The sequence below is a fragment of the Coregonus clupeaformis genome, unplaced genomic scaffold (genome assembly GCF_020615455.1).
Source record: "Coregonus clupeaformis isolate EN_2021a unplaced genomic scaffold, ASM2061545v1 scaf0722, whole genome shotgun sequence".
In the NCBI taxonomy this organism is placed as follows: Eukaryota; Metazoa; Chordata; class Actinopteri; order Salmoniformes; family Salmonidae; genus Coregonus; species Coregonus clupeaformis.
Window position 1 is genome coordinate 230926 of NW_025534177.1, and position 26025 is coordinate 256950.

Sequence of the window (26025 nt, forward strand, 5' to 3'; positions counted from 1 at the left end):
GTGTGGCTTGGCTACATCTGTTGCTTAAAATTGTTGCATGCATATATGTGTCATGCATGTTGCAAATTATGCATGTTTTTATCTGAACTTTGTTAATGGATCAACCTACAGTATACTCACAGTATTAATCAATCAAAAATCAAGGTATGTTTTTCCATTGTGGTTTTGGTGCATTTTCCATAGGTGACAGGAGCCAAAGAATTCGAGAGGCTTGCTGCCGTCGCCAAGCTTGTCCTGGTGTTGCCCCATGCAAACGCAGATGCTGAGAGGGTGTTTTCAGTTGTGGGACTGAACAAAACCAAGAGAAGAAACAGCCTAGCATTGGATGGCACCCTGTCCTCAATAATGACCATAAAGATGGCCAATCTGGAGCCCTGCTTCAAATGGGAGCCCCCTCCGATATCATCAAGGCCTCCAAGAAGGCCACAGGCCAGTATAACCATGCCGACAGATCATAGACAAGAGGCCCATTTGAGATGAGCCAGGTCTGCGCAGAATCGATCACCGGCGATCACCGCCCAATGCATGCTGGTTAGATTTGTGTCCGACTTGATCCCGACTTTCTCTGACGTCATGCACACGCGGGCAACGATAACCTCATGAGATCAAGGCGGCCGCAGTTCTGAGATGCAGGCAGTGCAATTGCTTTTCACCGACTGCAGGACCCAGGCGGACCCAGGACAAAAACTCACTATGTTAACATATGCTATTCCACATAAACATCTAAATGTTTTTCTACAACAATATTAATAGTTAGCTATACCAGTGCAATGACCTATGGCACACTTTCACAACTCGTAGTGCTACATTCTCACTGCCAAGGACATGATCAGCGACTAATATATTATTAGCAACACGGTTACACAGTATAACACTGTTTTATATATATTGCACACACTTCACCTGAGCTTTTAGTGCCTCTGCAATGAGCTGAGCCCCAGTCACATCTTCCATTATTATTGTCGAGAAATCTGTTCAAAGTGCAAACGCGGTTAGCAATGCTTTCTTGGACTTGTTGTTCAGTAGCTTATAAATCGTGTTTAGATCTCTTGCAAATCATTAGTTTTTGTCTGCTTTCCAGCATGCATTACATGAGTAGCTTTTTCTTCTTCAGTGGGGTTTATAGGCAGTTGGCATCCAACGTTATGGTGCATTACTGCCCCCTATTGTACAGAAGTGTGGACATGAGCCGTGCAATAGCAGTCATGAATATTTAATAAACTAGTAGCATTTTTTCTTTTTTTATTGCAAGAAATACATAATAAGCCCTCATTATGTGTTTATAACTGCACTTTACTTAACACTTAACTCAATTAAGTCATTATGAGTGTATGACAGTATGAAAAAAAAATGTATGCACTCACTAACTGTAAGTCGCTCTGGATAAGAGCTTCTGCTAAATGACTAAAATGTAAAATGTAAATGACTTGAGTGTATGCATTATAGATATAGGCTTCATAGAAAGTGTTACAAATGTTCTCCTGTCATCTTATAGGAGATCCATTCATGGATTTAGTTATGGCTTGAGAATGTGACTGGTCTACGGAGTTCTCCTTTATGTCTGTCTTTATATGTGACAACAACTTTTCTGTATTATGTGTATTTCCACAATCAATAATCATAAACGGTACTTCACTATGAATACTTTTGACTATGTGGTTTGAAGTACTTTACCGTTATCTTGCACATACATGAAGACTACTATAGACAGAAATCAATGCAGTAATGTTTTATTAAATAAAGGCTCTGATTAAAATATCATATTAATAAAATCAGGCATTTGGCTAATTCTTCTTCCCAGAAGCTCCTCTGAATGGTTTGGAGATGGCTCTGGAGAGAGCGTGTAACACCCTGACTATGAGTGGGCGTTTACGGGACTGGGACTCCTGGGGAGCAGGGGCCGGTGTGGTTGTCAGGTCCTCCTTGGGAGGGGGAGTGGATGGAACCTCTGGAACCTCACACTCAGCATCTGTCATAAGAACATTTCATAATCAGAAAATGAATGTGTGTGTTTGTGTCTGTCCGTCTGCCTGTCCGTCTGCCTGTCCGTCTGCCTGTCCGTCTGCCTGTCTGCCTGTCTGCCTGTCTGCCTGTCTGTCCGTCTGCCTGCCTGTCTGTCCGTCCACCTGCCTGTCTGTCCGTCTGCCTGTCTGTCCGTCTGCCTGTCTGTCTGTCTGTCTGTCTGTCTGTCTGTCTGTCTGCCTGTCTGTCTGTCTGTCTGTCTGTCTGTCTGTCTGTCTGTCTGCCTGTCCGTCTGTCTGTCTGCCTGTCCGTCTGTCTGTCTGTCCGTCTGCCTGTCTGTCCGTCTGCCTGTCTGTCTGTCTGCCTGCCTGTCCGTCTGCCTGTCTGCCTGTCTGTCCGTCTGCCTGTCTGTCTGTCTGCCTGCCTGTCCGTCTGCCTGTCTGCCTGTTTGCCTGTCTTTCTGTCTGTCTGTCTGCCTGTCTGCCTGTCTATCTGTCTGCCCGTCCGTCTGCCTGTCAGTCTGTCTGTCTGCATGTCTGTCCGTCGGTCTGCCTGTATCTGCTGTCACTGTTTTAACAAGCTTGTCATAGGGTGATACATCAATATGACATTATCGATGCTTATCACTTACCCTGTGAAATATGAGTCTCTCTGAGACGTTTGGTAGGCAGCGCATCCTGTTTAGGGTGGCTCTTCGGTTCCCCTTTTGTCTTGAACAGCTGTTGACAAAACACATCAGGACAACTGAGCCTGTGTAAAATACAGAGTGTGCATCCCAAAAGGCACCCTATTCGCTACGTAAGGCACTACTTTTGAAAAGGGCCCAGAGAGCTCTGGTAAAAAGTAGTGCACTATATAGGGAATAGGGTGCCATTTGGGACATAGCCATTGACTCTCTCCCATGTGTATTAGGATTGCATTACAGCGTCCTCACTCAACCTCCTAAAGACAATGACAACAGTTTTGTTCTAATGCTGAGAGACAATAGGGGTGTAGTGAATCTGTAGGGTAAATGTCAGCCCTGCCTTACAGAGGTAATCTCAAAACACAGAGCACCCTACCTTAATCATGATCTTTGGAAACTTATGCATTTTCGGTAGGAAACGCCACTTCCTGTTCTTCTTAGTCTCTTCCCCTCTGGCAGAGGGAAGACGGGCCATGCCGTCAGCCTTTACATCAGCCGGGCTAAGGCTCCTGGCAGGGAATTCCTCAGTAGCATTAAGGTCAGCTACAACACCATGAGTGATGTCACTTGTGGCATTGCTGGTGTCTGAGTGAGAAGAGCACGCTAGTGTGACCGACCTGTGTACAATAACTGGGAGAAGAGGACGCAGCCATTGAAGTCAGTCACTGCATCCCAAATGGCATTCTCTTCACTTTATAGTGCACTACTTTTGACCAGGGCCCATTGGGTCTGGTCAAAAGTAGTGCACTAAATATGGAAGAAGGTGCCATTTTGGACACAACCAGTGAATTTCACATCATAAAACGCAATGTATTGAGACATGTTACAATTAAGTCCTATGCAGATGAAAATAGGTACTTTCACTTACCATCCTCCATTGTAGACTTGGACACATAAGTCAGGCTGTCCATCACCACGTCTGTCATCAACTTGATGACCTGATCCAAAACCATTTCAGCCGATGGTGGCATAGGCCTTCCCATACACTGCCCCAGGAGTCTCCTAACAGAAGTCTGGGCAAAGTTGTAAATGAGCTCTGAGGCATCGTCCTTTAACAGCTTCCTTAGGGCTGGTTTAGGCAGCGCTGGTTGAGAGAGGCTTCTGTGGCCAACCATGGATTGAAGCTGGCGGTTTATGGTTATCTCCTGAATGAGACCATGGACCTTTGCAATCAGGTTGCCAGACGCACCTTGAAGGGCTTCAACTGACAGGAGCCTATCCAGATGTTCTTCTGCTGAAGTCATCTCTGGGTCGTCCGTCTTCAATGTGTCCATTATAGTTTTCACTATGATATTGGTGTCAGATATGTTTATTTCTTGTTGGCTCACAAGCGTTGACCGTGAACCTGTCTCGTCCATTGCGATAGAGGTATGGGATTCTGTCCTTGTGATCTCATCGGCAGCGCTCATGTCAGGCAACTGGTCAAGGCTCTCCAGTACAGAGTCTAACATGTTAGTGGCTATCAGACACTCCTCACTTGCAATCTGCCCAACAGATGAACTCTCAGAGTTGGCCACTCTACACTTGATCACATTTAGGATCAAGCTGAGCGTCTTCTTTGCAGTTTTGCTAAAGCCTTCTTGGCTGACTGCCACTGTTACGTCTTTTAGAGCCACAAGAGGTTTGCAACTTTCACTCAATCCACTGCCGTGGAGAGGAGAGGCTCTCTTCAAACTGTTGTTGCTCACAACTGACATACTCCTGGTGGGCAGAGTGAAATCCTCACTGCATGTGTCAATTACATGGTGGTCTGTTGAAGAGCCACTCGAAGACACAAGGGCTTTAGACCTTTTAGCCAAACAGACTTTTGACAAAGGCTTCTCACTTCTCACAGACGGAGGGCGGCTCCTGTCCTCAACAAGAGCAGTGTCAGCGGACTTAGAGCGTCTGAGTGTCTCCACAGGGGTGGAGTCCAGCACATATTTGGCTGTGGTGACTGACACTGGTGGAAAAGAGAAAAAGATGTTCAGTCTATCCTTTACTCTGTGGTACATGGTTTGAGCAGCATCCAATAAGTTGTCAAAGACAACTCTGGGTTTGAGCTGGGACTCCAGCTTTTTCTCTCCTAGTGGGAAGGAGTCTGCGTCATCCACAGTGTACTGGGATACACTTTCAAGGTCTTGCATGATAATATTTACTATATCTTCGGCTGTAGAAACCGCATGGTGTGAGAAGGTGGTGCTAGGCATGCTCTGTAGCAAAGAATGGCTGGCTTTGCTAGCAGCTCTGAGAATGGTCTCACTCACAATGTTTTTGGCCTTAGCTCGGAACTCAGCACTGTATAAGCTCTGGATGGAAATGTTAGAGGTTCTGCTGGCTGCACTAAGAGATTGTGTGAGTGTGGCAATCTCGGCTGACGTCACGTCACTCGAAATGGTGAGGTCCTCCAATTTCGAAATTATCGAGTCCAACTTCTGGTTGAAGTCGAAGGATGAATTTGACGTGCTCTCCCCAACGGAAGCGGAGCAGTCTTCCTTTGAAGTGTCCACCCTCAGCACCGAGATCACCTGTTTGATTACCCCTTTAGTGCAGGTGTCGAGGGTGAGCTGGTGGGCTGAGGCTGAGAACTTAGAAGGGATCTTACTGTCTGTCTTCTGTACAGGAGATTCATCCACAGTGGCCTCAGTTACAAGTAGTCAGGTTGCAGAGAGCTCGATTTGCACAGGAGCATTTTTTCCCTCAGTGAGATGGTGGGAGGTGAACAGCTTCCTTAGTTTGTCCAGGGTTTTGGTATAAATCATCTGGGAACCTGAACTCACTTCCACCCAAAACATTTTGCGACCTGATTTTGTACGCATGGAGGCCTTATTGACCTCAGATACCTCATGCAGGTCGGAAATAATTCCACCAAAGAGATCAGAGGATGCCTCCTCAATATTCTCTGAGGAAACATGGACAGATAGGATTTCCGACAGTTTCCCACAAGAGTCGGTTCTATCCAGCGCAGCAGTATATGTCACAGCTGCATCCTGAATGACCTGAATGATGCATTGCTCAGCTTTGACAATATACTCCTCCACTGGTTGACCATGGAGGATGTTAACTTTATCAGCAGGGAGCTCCTTCTGAATACTCACATTCTCCTCTGATGGGCATGGGTTGTTGAAGATAATGCTCTCAGTGACCATCTTAGAGGAGGCGAGAGATGAGTCGAGAAGCAGAGATCTGTATATTGTCGAGGTGGACATCTCTGGGTGCTTTATCACAGCAGCCTCATCCAAAATGGCCGACGGGCCCTGGAGGATGTCAGAGATATCCATGTCCTCAATGGTCTCTACCAGAGACGATAGTAGGTCTCTGGCTACCAGGTTGGTAGGTCTCTGGTTCTCGAGCTCTGTTTTGATTGCTTGACAGGCAGTTGCCAGAGCAACAGCAGAGCGAGAACACAACTGCTTCAAGGTGGAGTCAGAAAAAGATGATGACAGATCTGTCATGGACATGGTGGAGAGTTGACTCTCAGAGACAAACGGACTGAGTTTGACAGACACCTGTCTGACCAAGTCCCCAGCAAGAGCTCTCAGATATATTGCTCCACTAGCTGAGTTGTGGGAGCAGGCACTCTGTGGCCTTGACGGGTTCCTGTTATCCAAAAATCCTGTTATCCAAAAAACCTCAAGTACAAGATCCACAACATCGGATGACACTTCTGTCATTCTGTTGTCGGACAGAAATGTACTTGAATGAATGGTGCCTGCATTCACAGTCCAGTCGCAAATGGAGTTGTTGGACTGACTCTGGACTAGTGGAACTAGACAGGTTTCACTTGGACCTTGGCCAAAGAGCTCTGCCATTTTGAGCAGAACTGATCTTAAGACCTTTGACTTGGAAATGTTCAGCAGTGGGTCGTTGTTGGACAGTCTGGTGGATGGTCTGCTAGCCGATCTGTGAACCACTAGGCTTTGTATTTCTGCCGAAATGGCAGTTAGAAAATAGGTCAAGGGGCTGGTCGCTCTCCCCTCATTTCCTCCGTTGGTTTTAGCCTTGATGATGCTCTCTATGATGATGACTATGACCTGTCCAGCCAGAGGACCCAAGATGGCCTCAAGCTCCCTCTCTAACTCAAGGGGAGACTTGCGGCTGAGCGCAATATGCTCTATGGCATGTGAATACATCTTAGAAGTCGCCATGCTTAGCATCTCTTGGGCAAACTGTTGACTTGCTGAGATACTTCCAGTCAGCAGAACTAGAGTTCCCTGACTGACACTTCGCATTAGCTCAGCCAATCTGGAGTTGAGAAGGTTTATAACCAACTCGACAATACCCATCATAAACTTGCCGTCCGTTGACATTTTGCTAGGTCTGTATTTCTCCTGTCTACTCCGTTTGGGCAGCGGTACGATGTCACCCTGCGACTGGCCGCTCTGGACCATGTCGAAGACAGAGTCCTCAGAGATGCCAAACACAGATCTCAGTGGTGCTGAGTGTGGTCTGTGTCTCATCTCTCTATCGCCACCCTCAGGTGAGGAGACATATCGCTCTTTGTCCTCACTCAGCAAAGAGGTCAAACACCTGCAGAATGCACAACATAAATTAATAGTACATGGTAACAAAATAAAAAAATATGATCCAAGAATTTGGGACACAAACTCAACCTTGTTATTGTTATTCAAAGGAAGCATTGTGAACCATCTCAAACCACACTCAGTCCAAACATTAACATTTAGAGTAAAGTTTTTAGAGTGGTTGTGTAGTATCTAAGTAGTATTTCTCACTAAGTGGATCTGGAATGGATATTTGTACCTATAACAGGAAAGACCTGCAAAAAGAGGAGGGGATAGAGCTAGGTATCTGTGAGAGGAGGGGATAGGGCTAGGTACCTGTGAGAGGAGGGGATAGGGGTAGGTACCTGTGAGAGGAAGGGATTGGGCTAGGTACCTGTGAGAGGAGAGGATAGGGGTAGGTACCTGTGAGAGGAGAGGATAGTGCTAGGTACCTGTGAGAGGCGTGGATAGGGGTAGGTACCTGTGAGAGGAGGGGATAGGGCTAGGTACCTGTGAGAGGAGTGGATTGGGCTAGTTACCTGTGAGAGGAGGGGATAGGGCTAGGTACCTTTGAGAGGCGTGGATAGGGCTAGGTACCTGTGAGTAGAGGGGATAGGGCTAGGTACCTGTGAGAGGAGGGGATAGGGCTAGGTACCTGTGAGAGGAGGGGATAGGGCTAGGTACCTGTGAGAGGCATGGATAGGGCTAGGTACCTGTGAGAGGAGGGGATAGGGCTAGGTACCTGTGAGAGGCATGGATATGGCTAGGTACCTGTGAGAGGAGGGGATAGGGGTAGGTACCTGTGAGAGGCATGGATAGGGCTAGGTACCTGTGAGAGACATGGATAGGGCTAGGTACCTGTGAGAGGAGGGGATAGGGGTAGGTACCTGTGAGAGGCATGGATAGAGCTAGGTACCTGTGAGAGACATGGATAGGGCTAGGTACCTGTGAGAGGAGAGGATAGGACTAGGTAACTTTGAGAGGAGGGGATAGGGCTAGGTACCTGTGAGAGGCATGGATAGGGCTAGGTACCTGTGAGAGGCGTGGATAAGGCTAGGTACCTGTGAGAGGCGTGGATAAGGTTAGGTACCTGTGTGAGGAGGTGATAGGGCTAGGTACCTGTGAGAGATGTGGATAAGGCTAGGTACCTGTGAGAGGCATGGATAGGGCTAGGTACCTGTGAGAGGCGGGGATAGGGCTAGGTACCTGTGAGGGGCGTGGATAGGGCTAGGTACCGGTGAGAGGAGGGGATAGGGCTAGGTAGCTGTGAGAGGAGGGGATAGGGCTAGGTACCTGTGGGAGGAGGGGATAGGGCTAGGTACCTGTGAGAGGAGGGGATAGGGATAGGTACCTGTGAGAGGAGGGGAAAGGCGTGGGAGTGCGTGTGCTGCAGGCGGTTCTGGCGCTGGTGCACCTGCTGGGTCCTCCACTACAGCTGAATCTGACGCTGCGGCCAAGAGAGGTCACCTCTCCTGCCTCATTACTTCCTGATCCAGAAGAGCTTGGCGAATCAGAGAGCTCTACCTGCATGGTGAGGTCAAGGGCGGGAACAACCACAGTGGATGTAGACTCCATCACCCATGCTACAATATCCATGCACTTGGCACTAAACTCATGTTTGCTCATCTGCAATGTTAAAAGACCATACAGAGTTAGTTTGTTAAAGGGGCTGCACTGATATAAAACGTAGAACCATTTACTCAAGCTAGTCAATTAAAGCAGTGGTTCAGGATTAAAGGTCCTGCAGGACTTTCCACAAATGAATGTTTGGTCCATTTTACCAAAATTAACTACTTTAGAGGTGACTATAACTCACCCCGGCACGCATATTCTCACTCAGCAGATTCCAATGGCTGAAAAGTAAATAAATGCAAGTACACGGGTGTCTCCTGAGTGGCGCAGTGGTCTAAGGCACTGCATCGCAGTGCTAACTGTGCCACTAGAGATCCTGGTTCGAATCCAGGCTCTGTCGCAGCCGGCCACGACCGGGAGACTCATGGGTGGCGCACAATTGGCCCACGTCGTCCAGGGTAGGGGAGGGAATGGCCGGCAGGGATGTAGCTCAGTTGATAGAGCATGGCGTTTGCAATGCCAGGGTTGTAGGTTCGATTCCCACGGGGGGCCAGTATAAAAACATATATATATATGTACTCACAAACTGTAAGTCACTCTGGATAAGAGCGTCTGCTAAATGACTAAAATGTACACAATGAACTACATGACATTACTTCTATTATCTTAGACTACGTTATGGATGGACATTACCTCTATTATTTTAGATTACGTTATGGATGGACATTACCTCTATGATTTTAGATTACGTTATGGATGGACATTACCTCTATTATTTTAGATTACGTTATGGATGGACATTACCTCTATTATTTTAGATTACGTTATGGATGGACATTACCTCTATTATTTTAGATTACGTTATGGATGGACATTACCTCTATGATTTTAGATTACGTTATGGATGGAAATTACCTCTATGATTTTAGATTACGTTATGGATGGACATTACCTCTATTATTTTAGACTACGTTATGGATGGACCTCTATGGAACTAGGCCACACCCAGACATCCCTGATTGGTGATTTGGTCCGTTGAGTCCTTTGTATTGGCCCGAGACTATGGGAGACTCTCAATCTCCTCGCCTCCTTCTCAAAACCCATTGGATGAGAAGGTCAGAAGGGCGGGACCTCTGGCTTTCTCATCCAATGGGTTTTGAGAAGAGAGGACACGAGGAGTATGCAATTGAGATAGGGAACATATCTAGGGGATGCATGGGGAAGCCAAAGAGCAACTTACTCGTCCTTCATGTCCTGCACAAAGGTGTGTAGGTCTGGGTAGCTTCTCTTTCCCCTGCTGAGGGTGAGGCTGGTCTGGGAAGTTTCATCCTTGTGGGTCACGGTAGTGAAGGTCACCACTGCAGCCTGATGGCGACAACAGAAAGCAGAGTTAGGCTGTAATTCAATTTTGCGTCATTAAAACACAAAATATCTCAATGAAATGTCATACATGTAATAGAAAAATACATCAAATACATCAACTTGTCCGAGAGAGATTTACATGGTTACAAAAACGTCACGCCAGGGTAAGCCTACACGAAATACAGCCCTTATTTTATGTGTTTCTAAAATCGCCTATGGGAAAAATGAATGGTGTAAAAACGATTGGAACCATTTCCCTGTTTGACCGCTAGGTTTTATGGGTATTATCACACCTCCACTGTGGGACTCTATAGAGGGGTTGGTTGTTAAGCAACAAAACTGGCATGCAACTATGGGGCAAAATAGACAGGGTTTGACTTAGACTGTTGACAACATGTAAACTATATTTAGTCTCTAAATGTTTAATGCAAACATAAATACATTTGAACAATGAACTCGTCTCAAATACATTGTTACAGTTGTTGTTGGTTAGCTAGGTAGCGAATTTTAGCCATTGCATAGACATGATATCAGTCAAAACACCTCAAAACAAGACTTGGTATCAATAACACCATACAACGAGCTGAAACATGCCACAGAGCTACGATTCCCCACATGGCAGCTTGTTGTTAGCTGAGGTTCAGAATCATAACAAGATACACGACTTCCGGCCATCGATGCGCGAGCATCATTTTCGTGACGTCAGCCAACCCTTCTATGGCTCCTGGTCAAAAGTAGTACACTAGCCTACATAGGGAATAGGGTGCCATTTTGGACGAATTTATGAAGGTGCTGTCATAACCTTTGACCCCCATTTGACCCTACTGTACCTTTAGCCAACTCTCATGACTCCCCGGCCATATACTTTCTAGTTTGATATTACAGCATGAATAGCACACTATTTCATTTGTTAAACAATATTTAATCCACAGTAATTAATATAATTGAAGCTTTAAAAATAAATAACACGTCTACCTTGAACTCTTTATTCTCCATCTCCTTGCAAAATCAGCACATTTCCTTGCCAAAATGAACGCGCATCCAGAGCGAAAACAAACGCAATCCTCCAGCACTAGGGAGGATTAGACTGAACTGCTCCAGCGGTTTCGGATCAGTTTCAACGTTTATCAGTGATGACGTAACAATGCTGTACAGATTTGACGCACTTTCGAACTCGTGCTGATCCTGCGAGTTGTAAACAAATGTAGGCTATTGTTGCCCTTAAAACTGTAATGTTGAGGACGCCATGAAAAATAAAATACATAACCCACACCGTTAGGCCAAGGTACATGCAATTGTCATCATTTTGCCAATAGACTTCTTGTTCCTTTTTGTATGTAGCCTTTCTTTTGGGATTAGCACCACTGTCACCTAGAAATTGATACTGCGGTTGTCACATAAAACAGATAACCCATAGTTCATTATTAAATAACATAACTCATTTCTTTATTTTATTACTCATAAAATATACAGCAATCTTCAGATACTGAAAGAATTCATGGGAGTTTCGAATTCAGTCACTATTTCATATGTACATGCTAGTTTCATCCTTTTAAATAAATAAAAAAGGACACGAAAAAAACTGTGAACCTCCTGATCCTGATTTGACGAAAATAGCATATGTATTGTACATATTTCCAGTTGAAATGATTTTCAAAAAGAGACAAAAACGGGGGTTTGAACAAGCAATCACATAAAAGGATTGAGTGGTTTCATTTTTTTGAAGAAGTTAAAGCAAGCAAAACCTGTCAAAATACATTGATTATAAGACCAAGACAAATAATATATAAAAAAAATTTTTCAACAGAAGTAAATCTAAATGCTGCTGTCCTACCATTGGTTTACAGTGTTTCTCCTCTCCAAGGGAGGCATGTTTTCTGCCTCGGAATAGTATCAGTGCTTTTCACAAACGTTGTAGTACTTAGTGTGCATCATTGTTTTCGCTCATACAGCTGCCCCTACTCTCCTAACCTCCCCTCAGTAACTAAAGAAGGCACAAAATGATGACATAAATATCACAAGAAAGAATATGAATTATTAATTCATTTACTTTCTAAAATATTTTCTAGAGAGCAAAGGACAGGTAGGTTTAATAACACAAATGTAAATAGTCCTGTCATACAAATGCAAAACTTTCCGTCCTAAATGGCTCCCTATTCTTTATAGAGTACACTACTTTTGACCAGAACCCTATGGCCCTGGTCAAAAGTAGTGTACTATAAAGGGAATAGGGTGCCATTGGGGATGGAAATTCTTTGAAATTACTCATGAGAGCAAATACTACGATTTTTTGGTTCCCACAGAGGGTCAGGAGCTTAAGACATGAATGATTTTATTAAAATGTTTGTTCATAAAAAATAAATGATTTCCCCTCCTCCCACATGGATTACAGACAAGAGGCTAGGTGCGTTCTGACTGTCTTAGTGTGCGGATAAACATGACCATCACTCTCATAAAACTTAAATGAAACATCACTCCTTATGTTTTTTCTCAGCCCAAAACGCTCAATCCCATTTCTACTGTCAAAACAGGTTTTGAAAAGGCTTCTTCCACATCTTTTGGTCCATGTCTGTTTTTCACTCAGTGAAGTGCTACTATCCCCTTGGACTACAGGTTATTGCCGTCATAAGGTGTCCGTCTGTCTGTTGGCTGGACAGTTTCTACCGTTTAGGACCTTTGTGGGTAAAGGTAAAGGTGGGGTATAGCAGCAGCAGTTCCTCTGAAGTCCAGTATCTGCTGGAAGGACACCTGGTGGTACGAGAGGATGAGTGTGGCCAGCCAGCCTGTTGTGCCTCCCCCTCTCCCTCCCTCCCTCCCTCCATTTCTCTCTCTCCATCTGCGGGACTCTTAAGGCTCCTGTGCGGACTGTCTCGGCTCGTGCCCTCCCAAAGCTGGCTGTGGTGATTTAAGACACGGTGTGTATGTGTGGATTTGTTTGTGGCCTCTGCCCCACTTCACTGTCCATCCGCCTGCCCTTGGCTCCCCTCCTGGGCAGCGACCACCACCCCCCTCAGTATGTCTCTGAGTCTGAGTCGTTGAGCTCCTCATCCTTGTAGAAGCCTCCATCGTGTTCGCGGTGGCCGATGTTGTTGAAGCTGCAGTAGGAGCTGTGCTCGCTGCGCAGCACGGGCAGGCTGTCGAAGGTCACACTCTTTGAGGGGCTGGTGGTGTAGTGGTTAATGGCACTGAAGGACAGGCTGGGTGCCGGGTTGCAGGGGGACACGGGCATCATGGTGGCCAGGATCAGCGCCAGGCAGTCCGCCACGTCTTTGTTGGGGGCGCAGGCCAAGGCAGGCGTGTAAGCTGAGGGGTTCAAACAGAACAGCAGAGGGTCACTTCAGGAGCATCACCGTTTACTACAACACTTTTGGTGAAAAACATGAAATAACAGCAGGCTAGGAGATACAAAGCTAAGACAATAACCAAGCAGTGGACTAGAGAGAAACATTTGTGGACACATTGAGAAGAGAAGTACAGAAGAAAACGGTGTTAGCGTTATGGATCTTACCATTCTCATCGACTGCTAGCACGCTAGCACCCTTCACTAGTAGCTCCTGAACCACCACCGTCAGACCATTTCTGGCTGCAACGTGTAACGGCCTGAGGAGAAAGTACCGTCAGATTAGCCAGCAGCAAATGAGGATACCTCCCAAATGCCAGACTATTCCCTATATAGTGCACTTCTTCTAATTCTTCTGGCCCAATTAATACAGCTGAACCATACGTACGTCTGTAAGGCTGCGTTAGTCGAGTTGATGAGGTTCCTGTCTGTAATCTTCTCCAATATCAACAAAGCACTGGTTTCATGCCCCTTTAAAAACCAGAGTCAAACATGTCAGACCAAAATTTTAACCAGAGAGAGCCAACTGTTCAGATGAACGTCATCTTCATGTGGGGATGCTCACCTTACTGCAGGCCAGATGATGAGCAGTGTTCTTGACTGCATCCTGCAGGGTGAGCTCTGCTTTGGCACTGCTCACCAACAGATCTGACACAGACAGAGAAACATAAAGAAACTCAATTAGGAAATGAAGCGACTTATTAAAATGTAAAACAGACATGTTGAACTTAAGCCGGCTGGGCGAGGCAAAGCGGAGGAGAGGGGGCTGCGTACCGACAGCGTTGGTTTGTCCGTTCTCAGCAGCCATCATGAGGGAGGTCTTCCCGGAGGCATCGGGGGGAGTTGACCTGGGCGTTGTGGCCTAGCAGCAGCTGAAGACACTCCACGTGGTCCGTGAAAGCCGCCGCATGCAGGGGGGTCCTGGAGAGAGAGGAAACTTATTTCACCGACATCATGTAGGACTGTTATAAACAAGTTTGTTCAATTAACCCTGTTTATACCATAGAAATATAAAATCACTAATAGATGTATTAGAAGTAATCTACAATCCATCATCCAACCCCAGAGGTCATTTTATTCCCAAGACAACATTATTCTCCAGAAGAAAAGGACTTTGTCATGTGCTGTAGTTACCGGTTCTTGGTGTCAGTGGCGTTGACAATGGCCGGCCCCAGAGTGTCAATCAGCATCTCTGCAGCCCCCTCGTTGTCATTGATCACAGCACAGTGGAGGGGGCTGAACGAGTTGCCCTCGGTCTTGTGGAAAACCTCCTGTTCCAGCAGCACCTCTACACACGTGTCATGGCCTAGTGGAAGATTGATTCATACAGGAAAAAGATGACGTCGCTGCAGACCACAACAATACTCTCAGAGAAAGCTACACATCTGACAATGGTGAAGTCACAAAAGATGTTTTAGCTACAACATATGCTATGTCAATCCCTGACAAAGTCCTGTTTCAGTGTAAGGTCCTCCACTGAGAGTCATAACCCCTAATTCTGTTGTAGCCTTGTTCATTCCCCCACATGGCTCCGTCCACACCAATCGAATGCTTTTCAAGCCACAAGAGGGAGTGAATGAGTGTACACTTCATGGAGGAGAGAACAGAGCTACAGTCCAGTTAGTCAGTACGTACCGTTGTATGGCCTGCCTAATTCAGGGACATGTTTACAGTGCTGAAGAGAGAAAATCAGAAAAGATCTAGTGTTCCGTTAGTCCAGTACGTACCGTTGTAGCAGGCCCAGTGTAGTGGCGTGTAGCCCTGGTTGTCTGTGATGACGGGGAGGGTCTCCACTGACTGGGCGGCGTGTAGGAGCCCCCCCAGCACCCCGATGTGTCCGGATGCCACCGCCATGTGGACAGGGGTCCGCCCCTTACAGTCCCGAACCAGGAAGCTGGCACTGTGCTGCAGCAGGGCCTCCACACACTCCTCATGACCCGTCACCGCCTGGGAGGAAGGGCGGGGAGACAAGAATGGATTTGAATAACTAATAATCAATGATATAATAATGAATCATCAATTATTACAAGGCCTACAGGATGATACACCACTACCCATGGAAATACTGAAGATAATAGTAAGTCGTGTGGGTTTTACTGGAGGCCCCACTTGTGGCAGCGGCTCCCTTGTGAGCAGTGAGTACAAACAGTCTGTGTGTCCGCTCAGCACCGACAGCATCAGAGGGGTTCTGATACACAAGACAACAAGGTCATATTACAAACTGGTAATAACCAGGGTGAGTCCCAAATGGCAACCTATTCCCTATATGGTACACTACTTTTGACCTGAGCCCATAGGGTTCTGGTTTAAAGTAGTGCACCAAGTAGGGCATAGGGTGCCATTTGGGACGACACCTAGTGTCAAAATCTCTTTATTTCAGGAATTGTATCCAAAACCCAATTGACTTACTGTCCATTCCCGTCTTGAACGTCCACTGCACTCTGGAGGTCAGCATTTCCAATCAGCAAACGCAAACACTCCGAATCACCGTTGGTAGCTAGAGGAGGATAAACAGAGAGGATATAAGAATGTGAGATGATTGACCGTTGGTAGCTAGAGGAGGATAAACAGAGAGGATATAAGAATGTGAGATGATTGACCGTTGGTAGCTAGAGGAGGCTAAACAGAGAGGATATGAGCTGATTGCTGGACGACTATTACCTTCACATGAACAGACAGATTTCTAGAACAGTGGTATTGGTAGATGACATCCTCATGATGTTAACACAGCAGATAATAAAACATTTTGGGGCTGAGGCCCTCGAAGCCTGTCACCTGCTAGCTGTGTACCTGGCTCTGGATAGAAGTCCCCCTGTGCACTGATCTAGGATCAGCTTACCCTCCCCAGATCCTCAGCAATAATGACAAAAAATGACCTTAGATCAGTGTGTAGTGGGCATTTTCACACTATGCTATATAATATCCCTAGAGTGGACATTGGCATCCTAGCAACATGACCAAACAAATGTCCATCTTGGTAAGGAAAACTTTTGAATAACAGAATCTCTAGGTCTTACGTGATATCCTATGCGTACCTGCAGCGTGGATGGGGGTCCTCTTCAGGGTGAAGTCTTTAACCAGGATGGAGGCTCCCTGGTTGATGAGGACGTCAACACACTCCACATGGCCTTTAAAGGCAGCCAGGTCCAGAGGGGTGCGCCCCTGGCTGTTCCTCACGTCTAGATCCAGCAGAGACTGAACCAGGACCTCCATAGCATGGTGGTGGCCGTGGTACGCCTGAATGGAAACAAACACACAGTCTGAAGCAAAGTCCAGTGGTATGCCTGAACAGATATACACTCCTAATATAATCAATGTCCTATTGTAGACCAGTGGTATGCCTGAACAGATATACACTCCTAATATAATCAATGTCCTATAGTAGACCAGTGGTATGCCAGAACAGATATACACTCCTAATATAATCAATGTCCTATAGTAGACCAGTGGTATGCCAGAACAGAAATACACTCCTAATATAATCAATGTCCTATAGTAGACCAGTGGTATGCCTGAACAGATATACACTCCTAATATAATCAATGTCCTATAGTAGACCAGTGGTATGCCTGAACAGATATACACTCCTAATATAATCAATGTCCTATAGTAGACCAGTGGTATGCCTGAACAGATATACAGTGGGGGAAAAAAGTATTTAGTCAGCCACCAATTGTACAAGTTCTCCCACTTAAAAAGATGAGAGAGGCATGTAATTTTCATCATAGGTACACGTCAACTATGACAGACAAATTGAGAAAAATACATCAAGAAAATCACATTGTAGGATTTTTATGAATTTATTTGCAAATTATGGTGGAAAATAAGTATTTGGTCAACTACAAACAAGCAAGATTTCTGGCTCTCCCAGACCTGTAACTTCTTCTTTAAGAGGCTCCTCTGTCCTCCACTCGTTACCTGTATTAATGGCACCTGTTTGAACTTGTTATCAGTATAAAAGACACCTGTCCACAACCTCAAACAGTCACACTCCAAACTCCACTATGGCCAAGACCAAAGAGCTGTCAAAGGACACCAGAAACAAAATTGTAGACCTGCACGAGGCTGGGAAGACTGAATCTGCAATAGGTAAGCAGCTTGGTTTGAAGAAATCAACTGTGGGGGCAATTATTAGGAAATGGAAGACATTAAAGACCACTGATAATCTCCCTCGATCTGGGGCTCCACGCCAAGATCTCACCCCCGTGGGGTCAAAATGTGATCACAAGAACGGTGAGCAAAAATCCCAGAACCACACGGGGGGACCTAGTGAATGACCTGCAGAGAGCTGGGACCAAAGTAACAAAGCCTACCATCAGTAACACACTACGCCGCCAGGGACTCAAATCCTGCAGTGCCAGACGTGTCCCCCTGCTTAAGCCAGTACATGTCCAGGCCCGTCTGAAGTTTGCTAGAGTGCATTTGGATGATCCAGAAGAGGATTGGGAGAATGTCATATGGTCAGATGAAAACAAAATATAACTTTTTGGTAAAAACTCAACTCGTCGTGTTTGGAGGACAAAGAATGCTGAGTTGCATTCAAAGAACACCATACCTACTGTGAAGCATGGGGGGTGGAAACATCATGCTTTGGGGCTGTTTTTCTGCAAAGGGACCAGGACGACTGATCCGTGTAAAGGAAAGAATGAATGGGGCCATGTATCGTGAGATTTTGAGTGAAAACCTCCTTCCATCAGCAAGGGCATTGAAGATGAAACATGGCTGGGTCTTTCAGCATGACAATGATACCAAACACACCGCCCGGGCAACAAAGGAGTGGCTTCGTAAGAAGCATTTCAAGGTCCTGGAGTGGCCTAGCCAGTCTCCAGATCTCAACCCCATAGAAAATCTTTGGAGGGAGTTGAAAGTCTGTGTTGCTCTAGCGACAGCCCCAAAACATCACTGCTCTAGAGGAGATCTGCAGGGAGGAATGGGCCAAAATACCAGCAACAGTGTGTGAAAACCTTGTGAAGACTTACAGAAAACGTTTGACCTGTGTCTTTGCCAACAAAGGGTATATAACAAAGTATTGAGAAACTTTTGTTATTGACCAAATACTTATTTTCCACCATAATTTGCAAATAAATTCATAATAAATCCTACAATGTGATTTTTGGATTTTTTTCTCTCATTTTGTCTGTCATAGTTGACGTGTACCTATGATGAAAATTACAGGCCTCTCTCATCTTTTTTAAGTGGGAGAACTTGCACAATTGGTGGCTGACTAAATACATTTTTTTCCCCACTGTACACTCCTAATATAATCAATGTCCTATAGTAGACCAGTGGTGCGCCTGAACAGATATACACTCTTAATATAATCAATGTCCTATAGTAGACCAGTGGTATGCCTGAACAGAAACAGTCCTAGACCTCTAAAGTAGACCAGTGTCTCTCAAATCGGGTGCCCATTTTTTCTCCCGCCCAGCATCAACATCGAAGGTCCCTGCCAAGCGTGAGATTTAGAAACAAACACACTACTACTCCTCTGTTGGAGGTTGATTAACTCAAATGGCAAAATAAGGAAATCATCCTCGTCATCACCGTGTCAAAATATGCATGTATTTTACACTAATCAGGAACAGATAGGAACATGGGTGTGAGTGTCTGGACAATCAACTTTTCGTGGAAAAACAACACCATGCCTGCATCCCAGATAGCACCCTATTTCCCATGTAGTGCAGTACTTTGATCTGGGCCCATAAGGTTCTGGTCAAAAAGTAGGGCACTAAATAGGGAATAGGGTGCCATTTGTCATGTGGCGAGACCCCTACAGGAGCAGGTAGGCTTTACTCACAGCTAAGTGTAGGGGGCTGATGGGAGCTCTGACATCAGAGTCGTTCAGGATGTCTGTCCCTGAGGTTTCCATTAGCTGGGGAAAGACAAGGACGGGCCAGTTTAGACTTGTAACATATTTACTTTGAAGGTTAGTCTAGTAGCATGTTTCATGTTGTAAATCTCAGTGACCAGCCCTGCAGACATACTGGGGTGTTGCATTCAGTATCTTAAACAAGCTAGTGTGAGGAAAAGTAACCAACTGGTACTTACCACATCTAAAGGTGTTTCACTTGCAATCTGGAAAAAGAACATCAAGAGTGACGATGCGGCCACGACAAACATGCAACCACACCTTAAAACCTACTGAATATCAACGTCTGTCCCAAATGGCACCCTATTCCCTAGTGCATTACTTTTGACCAGAGCCCTATGGGCCCTACATCCATTTGGGACGCAGACAAAATGGTCTGTGAATGCAGGGCGTCTAGTCCCCTGTGGTTCTGACTCACCAGCTCCAGACAGAGGCGGTGTCCGTACGCAGACAGCGTAATGGACTGCGTTGTAGCCCTGATTGTCCCTGATCCCTGGGTTAGCGTCGTTTCGCAGCAAATATTCCAGACACCTAGAGGTCAGAGGTCAAGAGTTCACTAATCATTATACCAACATCAAGACAGACAGATAAGCAAGCAGAGACACTTTCCCAAAGGAGACGTGGCCAAGCTTTCACACTGCAGATTTAACACTAGTATGTATTCAAACACGGCCAACAACATACTCTAGACTACAGTGAAATGTGAAAGGTCATGGCACCACAACATACTCTAGACTACAGTGAAATGTGAAAGGTCATGGCACCACAACATACTCTCCAGACTACAGTGAAATGTGAAAGGTCATGGCACCACAACATACTCTCCAGACTACAGTGAAATGTGAAAGGTCATGGCACCACAACATACTCTCCAGACTACAGTGAAATGTGAAAGGTCATGGCACCACAACATACTCTCCAGACTACAGTGAAATGTGAAAGGTCATGGCACCACAACATACTCTCCAGACTACAGTGAAATGTGAAAGGTCATGGCACCACAACACACACAACAGTAAAGAGAGGTGTGAGACGTACTTTCCGTCTGTGTCGGAGGCAGCAGCGTAGTGGAGCGGGGTGCAACCCCTTTTATCCAGATCGTTCACACTGGCCCCAGACCCCACCAAGGCAAACAGACACTGGTAGTTACAATTGGCTGCCGCATAATGCAGAGGACTCTAGAAGAACGCACAGAAACCATTCAACATCAACAACAGAAACAGCTTATTGGAGCTGTAAAACATTTACATTTTTACGTCATTTAGCAGACACTCTTATCCAGTGCGACTTACAGGAGCAATTAGGGTTAAGTGCCTTGCTGCAGTGCACATAGACACATTTTTCACCTAGTCAGCTAGGGGATTTGAACCAGCAACCTTTCGGTTACTGACCCAACGCTCTTAACCGCTAGGCTACCTGCCGCCCAATATTTCCCATAATAATTCCTATATGCCCCTATACTATATTCCCCATTATCATAAAGATCACATATGAAAGTTATTTGATGCCACAGTCAGACCTTCCGAAGCTGTCCTTTCTGTTGAAGTCTGCCCCTGTGTTGAGCAGCAGATTCAGACAGTCCAGGTTCCCTGGTAACAAGATATCAAGTTCAGAAAGGCCCTCGTACATCTGAGCTATCAGGTGGATGGTAACAAGATATCAAGTTCAGAAAGGCCCTTTCACATCTGAGCTATCAGGTGGATGGTAACAATGAGAACCTTAAAGAAAAGAGAAACTCAGACACTGCTCTTGCTAGTATCACTGTTTTTATAATGCTAATAAAAGCAATAATAAAAAGTGATACTAGCAAGAGCAGTTGCAGGTTTCTCTTCTCTTTCAAGAAGATATAAAGACAATTTAGACCAGAGCGCAAGTCAATACCACCATGGCATGGAACCACATTATACAGAAATGATACCGCACTAATGATCTATACGATTTTTTAATACTGCTAAACAATGTGAAATGTAAGAGTGTGAATATGTGTTTGTTCTTTCTGGTGGCTTTCCAGTTCATGAATTAAATATTCCTTGGTGTAAAGCCTGGACCAGTCCACTCACCCAACAGCTGCTGCAGCATGTAAACAGGTCCTTCCAAAGTCGTCAGGGGTGTCTATATCAAAGCCTGATGAGAGGAGCTTCCGACAGCAGTCAGAGAACCCACTGAGAGCAGACAGGTGGAGGGGAACATCCCATGGACGCCTCGCCTGCAACACATTTTTACATTTGAGACTTTAAGCAGACACTCTTATCCAGAGCGACTTACAGTTGATTCAGATAAGATTGGAAACAGCACCACATCACAGTCCTCATTAAACCCCACAGCAGATCAACACATCAGCATGCTGCAATGCCCTGTCTATCAACCCCCCACACACCACAATGTGTTGAGCATAGTCTCCAAGCGGGAATTCGGTCAATGACAGAATTGCAGATGCATGTTGCATTTTTGCTGGAAACTGTGTGTGTTCTCACTTGGCTGTGTCAGCTGCGTTCGTGATGAGTGTATTGATGAGTAACTCATGGCCGTAGCGAGCAGAGATGTGCAGAGGTGTGTTTCCATTCTTTTCTTCACAGTCGATCTCAGCACCTACAGAACACACACACACACACACAGCACACACACACACACACAGACACACACACAGACACACACAGACACACACACAGACACACACACAGACAACACACACACACACACACACATACACACACACAGACACACACACACGTCAACCACTTGACCCTAGAGGCCTCATGAAGCTTCATGTTCAACCACATTGCAAGTAACATTGCTCTGTGCCAGTGAATCATGGTTTGAAGACAAAAGACAATGCTGAAGAGCCTACTGGTTCATATATATTCAGTTGAGAGCATTCACAGCGACTCACCATTCTGGATGATGGCTTGAGATCTGGAGAAGCGTCCGTGGATGGCCGTCATGTGGAGGGGGGTCTTTCCATCTTTACTCTGCAGATAGAAAGACAAAGATGGTTCACACGGCAGTCTGTGCTGCTGACCACAGGCAAAATCAAACACGTATTGGAGGAGCGCTTGATTGCATTTAGTTTGCATTGTTAGGCCTATTCCATTGGTATTTGAATGTAGACCAGGGCCAAATACTAAGCCATGTGCTGCGTCAGTGTGTGCGTCCCAAATGGCACCCTATTTATAAGTACACTACTTTTTGAACCAAAGTAGTGTACTTATAAAGGGAACAGGGTGCCATTTGGGACACAGGCAGTGTCACCACGGCTCCTTGCTCTATGGGCCCCTGGTCAAAAGTAGTGCACTACATAGGGAATAGGGTGTTATTTAGTTCAGACACAGTGTTGGTCATCCGGTCTCCTCACCTTGATGTTGACGAGGGCCCCGTTGCCCACCAGCAGCTCCAGGCAGAGCGCCCCATGGCGCGAGGCGGCCGTGGAGTGGAGTGGGGCCAAACCCTTCTCGTACACCTGGTTCACGTTGGCGCCGCACTGGATCAGCTCATTCACCACCACATCCTGCCCGTTGTAGCATGCCACGTGGAGGGGGTGTTACCGTACCCATTGGGCTAATTTATCTGGAGGGAGCAAGGGAGGGAAAAGAGTGGAGAGAGAGAGAGGGGGGGAGAACAAAGCAATACATTCCTGATCAGGTCACTTGGTTCTGAAAACCCCTGGTCCAACCTCTCTCTCTTCATTACTTGGTTATGAAAAACCCCTGGTCCAACTCTCTCTCTTCATTACTTGGTTATGAAAACCCCTGGTCCAACCTCTCTCTCTTCATTACTTGGTTCTGAAAACCCCTGGTCCAACCTCTCTCTTCATTACTTGGTTATGAAAACCCCCCTGGTCCAACCTCTCTCTCTTCATTACTTGGTTCTGAAAACCCCTGGTCCAACTCTCTCTCTTCATTACTTGGTTCTGAAAACCCCCTGGTCCAACCTCTCTCTCTTCATTACTTGGTTCTGAAAACCCCTGGTCCAACCTCTCTCTTCATTACTTGGTTCTGAAAACCCCCTGGTCCAACCTCTCTCTCTTCATTACTTGGTTATGAAAACCCCCTGGTCCAACTTCTCTCTTCATTAGTTGGTTCTGAAAACCCCTGGTCCAACCTCTCTCTCTTCATTACTTGGTTATGAAAACCCCCTGGTCCAACCTCTCTCTCTTCATTACCTGGTTATGAAAACCCCTGGTCCAACCTCTCTCTCTTCATTACTTGGTTATGAAAACCCTGGTCCAACCTCTCTCTCTTCATCACTTGGTTCTGAAAACCCCCTGGTCCAACCTCTCTCTCTTCATTACTTGGTTATGAAACCCCTGGTCCTACCTCTCTCTCTTCATTACTTGGTTCTGAAAACCCCCTGGTCCAACCTCTCTCTCTTCATTACTTGGTTCTGAAAACCCCCTGGTCCAACCTCTCTCTCTTCATTACTTGGTTATGAAAAACCCCCTGGTCCAACCTCTCTCTCTTCATTACTTGGTTATGAAAAACCCCTGGTCCAACTCTCTCTCTTCATTACTTGGTTATGAAAACCCCCTGGTCCAACCTCTCTCTCTTCATTACTTGGTTATGAAAACCCCCTGGTCCAACCTCTCTCTCTTCATTACTTGGTTATGAAAACCCCTGGTCCAAATCACTGTCTCTAACCTCTCTCTTCATTACTATTATGAAAACCCCTACACATTTGAATGCGTGTTGACTACATCCACACCAAGGTCCAGGAGGTACTTGACCACACTGATCATAACACTGGAGGCTGCAGAGTGGAGAGGGGTGTAGGCCTTCTTGTCTTTACAGGACACCTCTGATCCATGAGAGGCCAGCAGTTTCACCACCTCAATGTGCCCTATGGTAGAGAGAGAGGGGGAGGGATAAATAGAGAGAGAGAGAGAGAGAGAGGGGGGAGGGAGATAGTAAGGGGGTTAAGAGAGAAACAGAGATACAAACACAGAGAGATAGGCAGAGAGAGGGAGAGATAGATTAGTTTACAGTGGTACACAGCACCATAAGCAACACCTACATCATGTTAGTACAACTGAAAACATCTAATCAACCTACTTAGTACATGATTCTGACATAATAACACACTAGACGTGGCTCATACAGCTGAGCTGTGAGACTAACACACAGTCCATTCATTCATTAATTCATTGGTATAAAGGACATTAGTCAGAATGTAAATGATGTGGTAAACTCATCACCCATGTAAGCAGCCCAGTGGATTGCTCGGCGATCCTTCTTGTCAAAGGCATTAATGTTGGCTCCTCTGGAGAGAAGCAGCCTCACCATCTAACAGGGAGAGGAGAGAGAAACAAAACACAGGTTGAGGAAAACTAAACAGCAAAATCCGCTAAATCTGGCTTCAAAGCCTTCCCTTTAAAATTATATATTTTGTATTCACAATGAATGAAAGATAACATGTAAAGACATGGTACATTTCTCCCCTTTTAGTCCCCCTTTGACCTCCCCCTCCCCCAGAATGCCTCCAAACACATTTTAAAAAGAAAGGGAAAGTAATTGAGTTACATGTCAGAAAACAAAACAAAAGTATACAACAACGTTACTTCAAGCAAAATGTAATAGCCTAACAATTTCAGGTGATTAAGTGATTTTATAGGCCTATATAGCAGTAATCTCAAGGTGGGGCCAAGAGTACTAATCTGGAGGAAGTGTTTGGAGCTGTTCAAAATAGGATATCATCGGGTCCCAGGAGGAATAAAATGAGTTGGTTGACCCTCGAATGGTAACTTCATTTTTTCTCATTTTAGGAACAGCTTCAGATCTTTGAGCCAAAGAGAGGCTAAGGGAGGATTGATAGATTTCCAATCCAATAAAATCCTTCTGCGGGCTAGGGAGGAGGCAAAGGCAATGGCATCTAGCTGTCTATTGGTCAGAGAAGGATTGTTGTTTGGTACTCCAAAATAGCAATTTCTGCACTAGGCTGCAACTTTATATCAAATGCTTCAGAAAGGGTTTTAAATAGTGGACAAATAATCTGCCAGATGGGGACAGGACCAGAACATGTGGGTCAAGTCCACCAAGGAGCTTTTACACCTGTCACATGTACCATCAATATTTGGGTAGAATTTGGACAATCTGGCCTTACTGAAATGGATACGGTAAAGTACCTTAAACTGTATAAGGCTGAGCCGGGCACAAGAGGAGCTTCCATTTACCCTCAGTAAGGCATTTCACACTCAGATCGGATTTTATTCAAAGCCTCCTCTGAACAAACTCAAGCATACAACTAGGGCTGTGATGGTCATGGAACTTCAGGTGTCGGTGATTGGCGTGTCTTATGTACGTGGTCATCGACAAAACTGACAGCTGACAGGGGCGGGCCGGACATTAGCAAAGGAAAACATTAGCGCGTTTAGGCCAGTCTTGCTCTCAAGTTTGGGGAAGCTCATTTTCTCCATGAAAAATATCAAGCATTCCATGCATCATCACATTTGCAAACGTATTTTTTTCACCTTTATTTAACCAGGTAAGCCAGTTGAGAACAAGTTCTCATTTACAACTGCGACCTGGCCAAGATAAAGCAAAGCAGTGCGATAAAAACAACACAGAGTTACATATGGGGTAAAACAAAACATAAAGTCAAAAATACAACAGAAAATATATATACAGTGTGTGCAAATGTAGCAAGTTATGGAGGTAAGGCAATAAATAGGCTATAGTGCAAAATAATTACAATAGTATTAACACTGGAATGCTAGATGTGCAAGAGATTATGTGCAAATAGAGATACCGGGGTGCAAAAGAGC

The 26025-nt window shown here is 45.5% G+C and overlaps 2 protein-coding genes and 2 long non-coding RNA genes across 5 annotated transcripts; all 4 read right to left on the reverse strand.

Moving 5' to 3' along the window:
• Positions 1–1714: 1714 nt before the first annotated feature.
• LOC123485539 lies at positions 1715–4892 on the reverse strand. Of its 2 annotated transcripts, none has more exons than XM_045216491.1 (4): positions 3516–4892; positions 3024–3232; positions 2594–2681; positions 1715–1969 (listed from the first exon to the last, which is right to left on the reverse strand). In XM_045216491.1, the coding sequence occupies exons 1-4, from the start codon at positions 4834–4836 to the stop codon at positions 1785–1787; spliced, it is 1803 nt and encodes a 600-aa protein (XP_045072426.1). In that variant the 5' UTR covers positions 4837–4892; the 3' UTR covers positions 1715–1784. The 2 variants fall into 2 exon arrangements, with proteins under 2 accessions (XP_045072426.1, XP_045072425.1); XM_045216490.1 differs by having other exon boundaries at positions 3024–3277.
• Positions 4893–8918: 4026 nt separating this feature from the next.
• On the reverse strand, positions 8919–11166 carry LOC123485541. The gene is made up of 3 exons (XR_006659043.1): positions 11038–11166; positions 9941–10065; positions 8919–8981 (listed from the first exon to the last, which is right to left on the reverse strand). It is a non-coding gene; the product is annotated as an uncharacterized LOC123485541 (long non-coding RNA).
• A 1906-nt stretch (positions 11167–13072) lies between these two features.
• Positions 13073–23917, reverse strand: LOC123485542 (serine/threonine-protein phosphatase 6 regulatory ankyrin repeat subunit A-like). Its single transcript, XM_045216493.1, has 18 exons — positions 23906–23917; positions 22624–22776; positions 22162–22240; positions 21746–21860; positions 21417–21477; positions 20310–20449; positions 19718–19802; positions 19200–19274; positions 16438–16639; positions 15812–15899; positions 15500–15590; positions 15130–15349; positions 14537–14708; positions 14208–14323; positions 13968–14050; positions 13791–13873; positions 13571–13662; positions 13073–13365 (listed from the first exon to the last, which is right to left on the reverse strand). The coding sequence occupies exons 1-18, from the start codon at positions 23915–23917 to the stop codon at positions 13073–13075; spliced, it is 2160 nt and encodes a 719-aa protein (XP_045072428.1).
• A 47-nt stretch (positions 23918–23964) lies between these two features.
• Positions 23965–25772, reverse strand: LOC123485540. Its single transcript, XR_006659042.1, has 3 exons — positions 25732–25772; positions 24460–24547; positions 23965–24104 (listed from the first exon to the last, which is right to left on the reverse strand). It is a non-coding gene; the product is annotated as an uncharacterized LOC123485540 (long non-coding RNA).
• Positions 25773–26025: the final 253 nt, after the last annotated feature.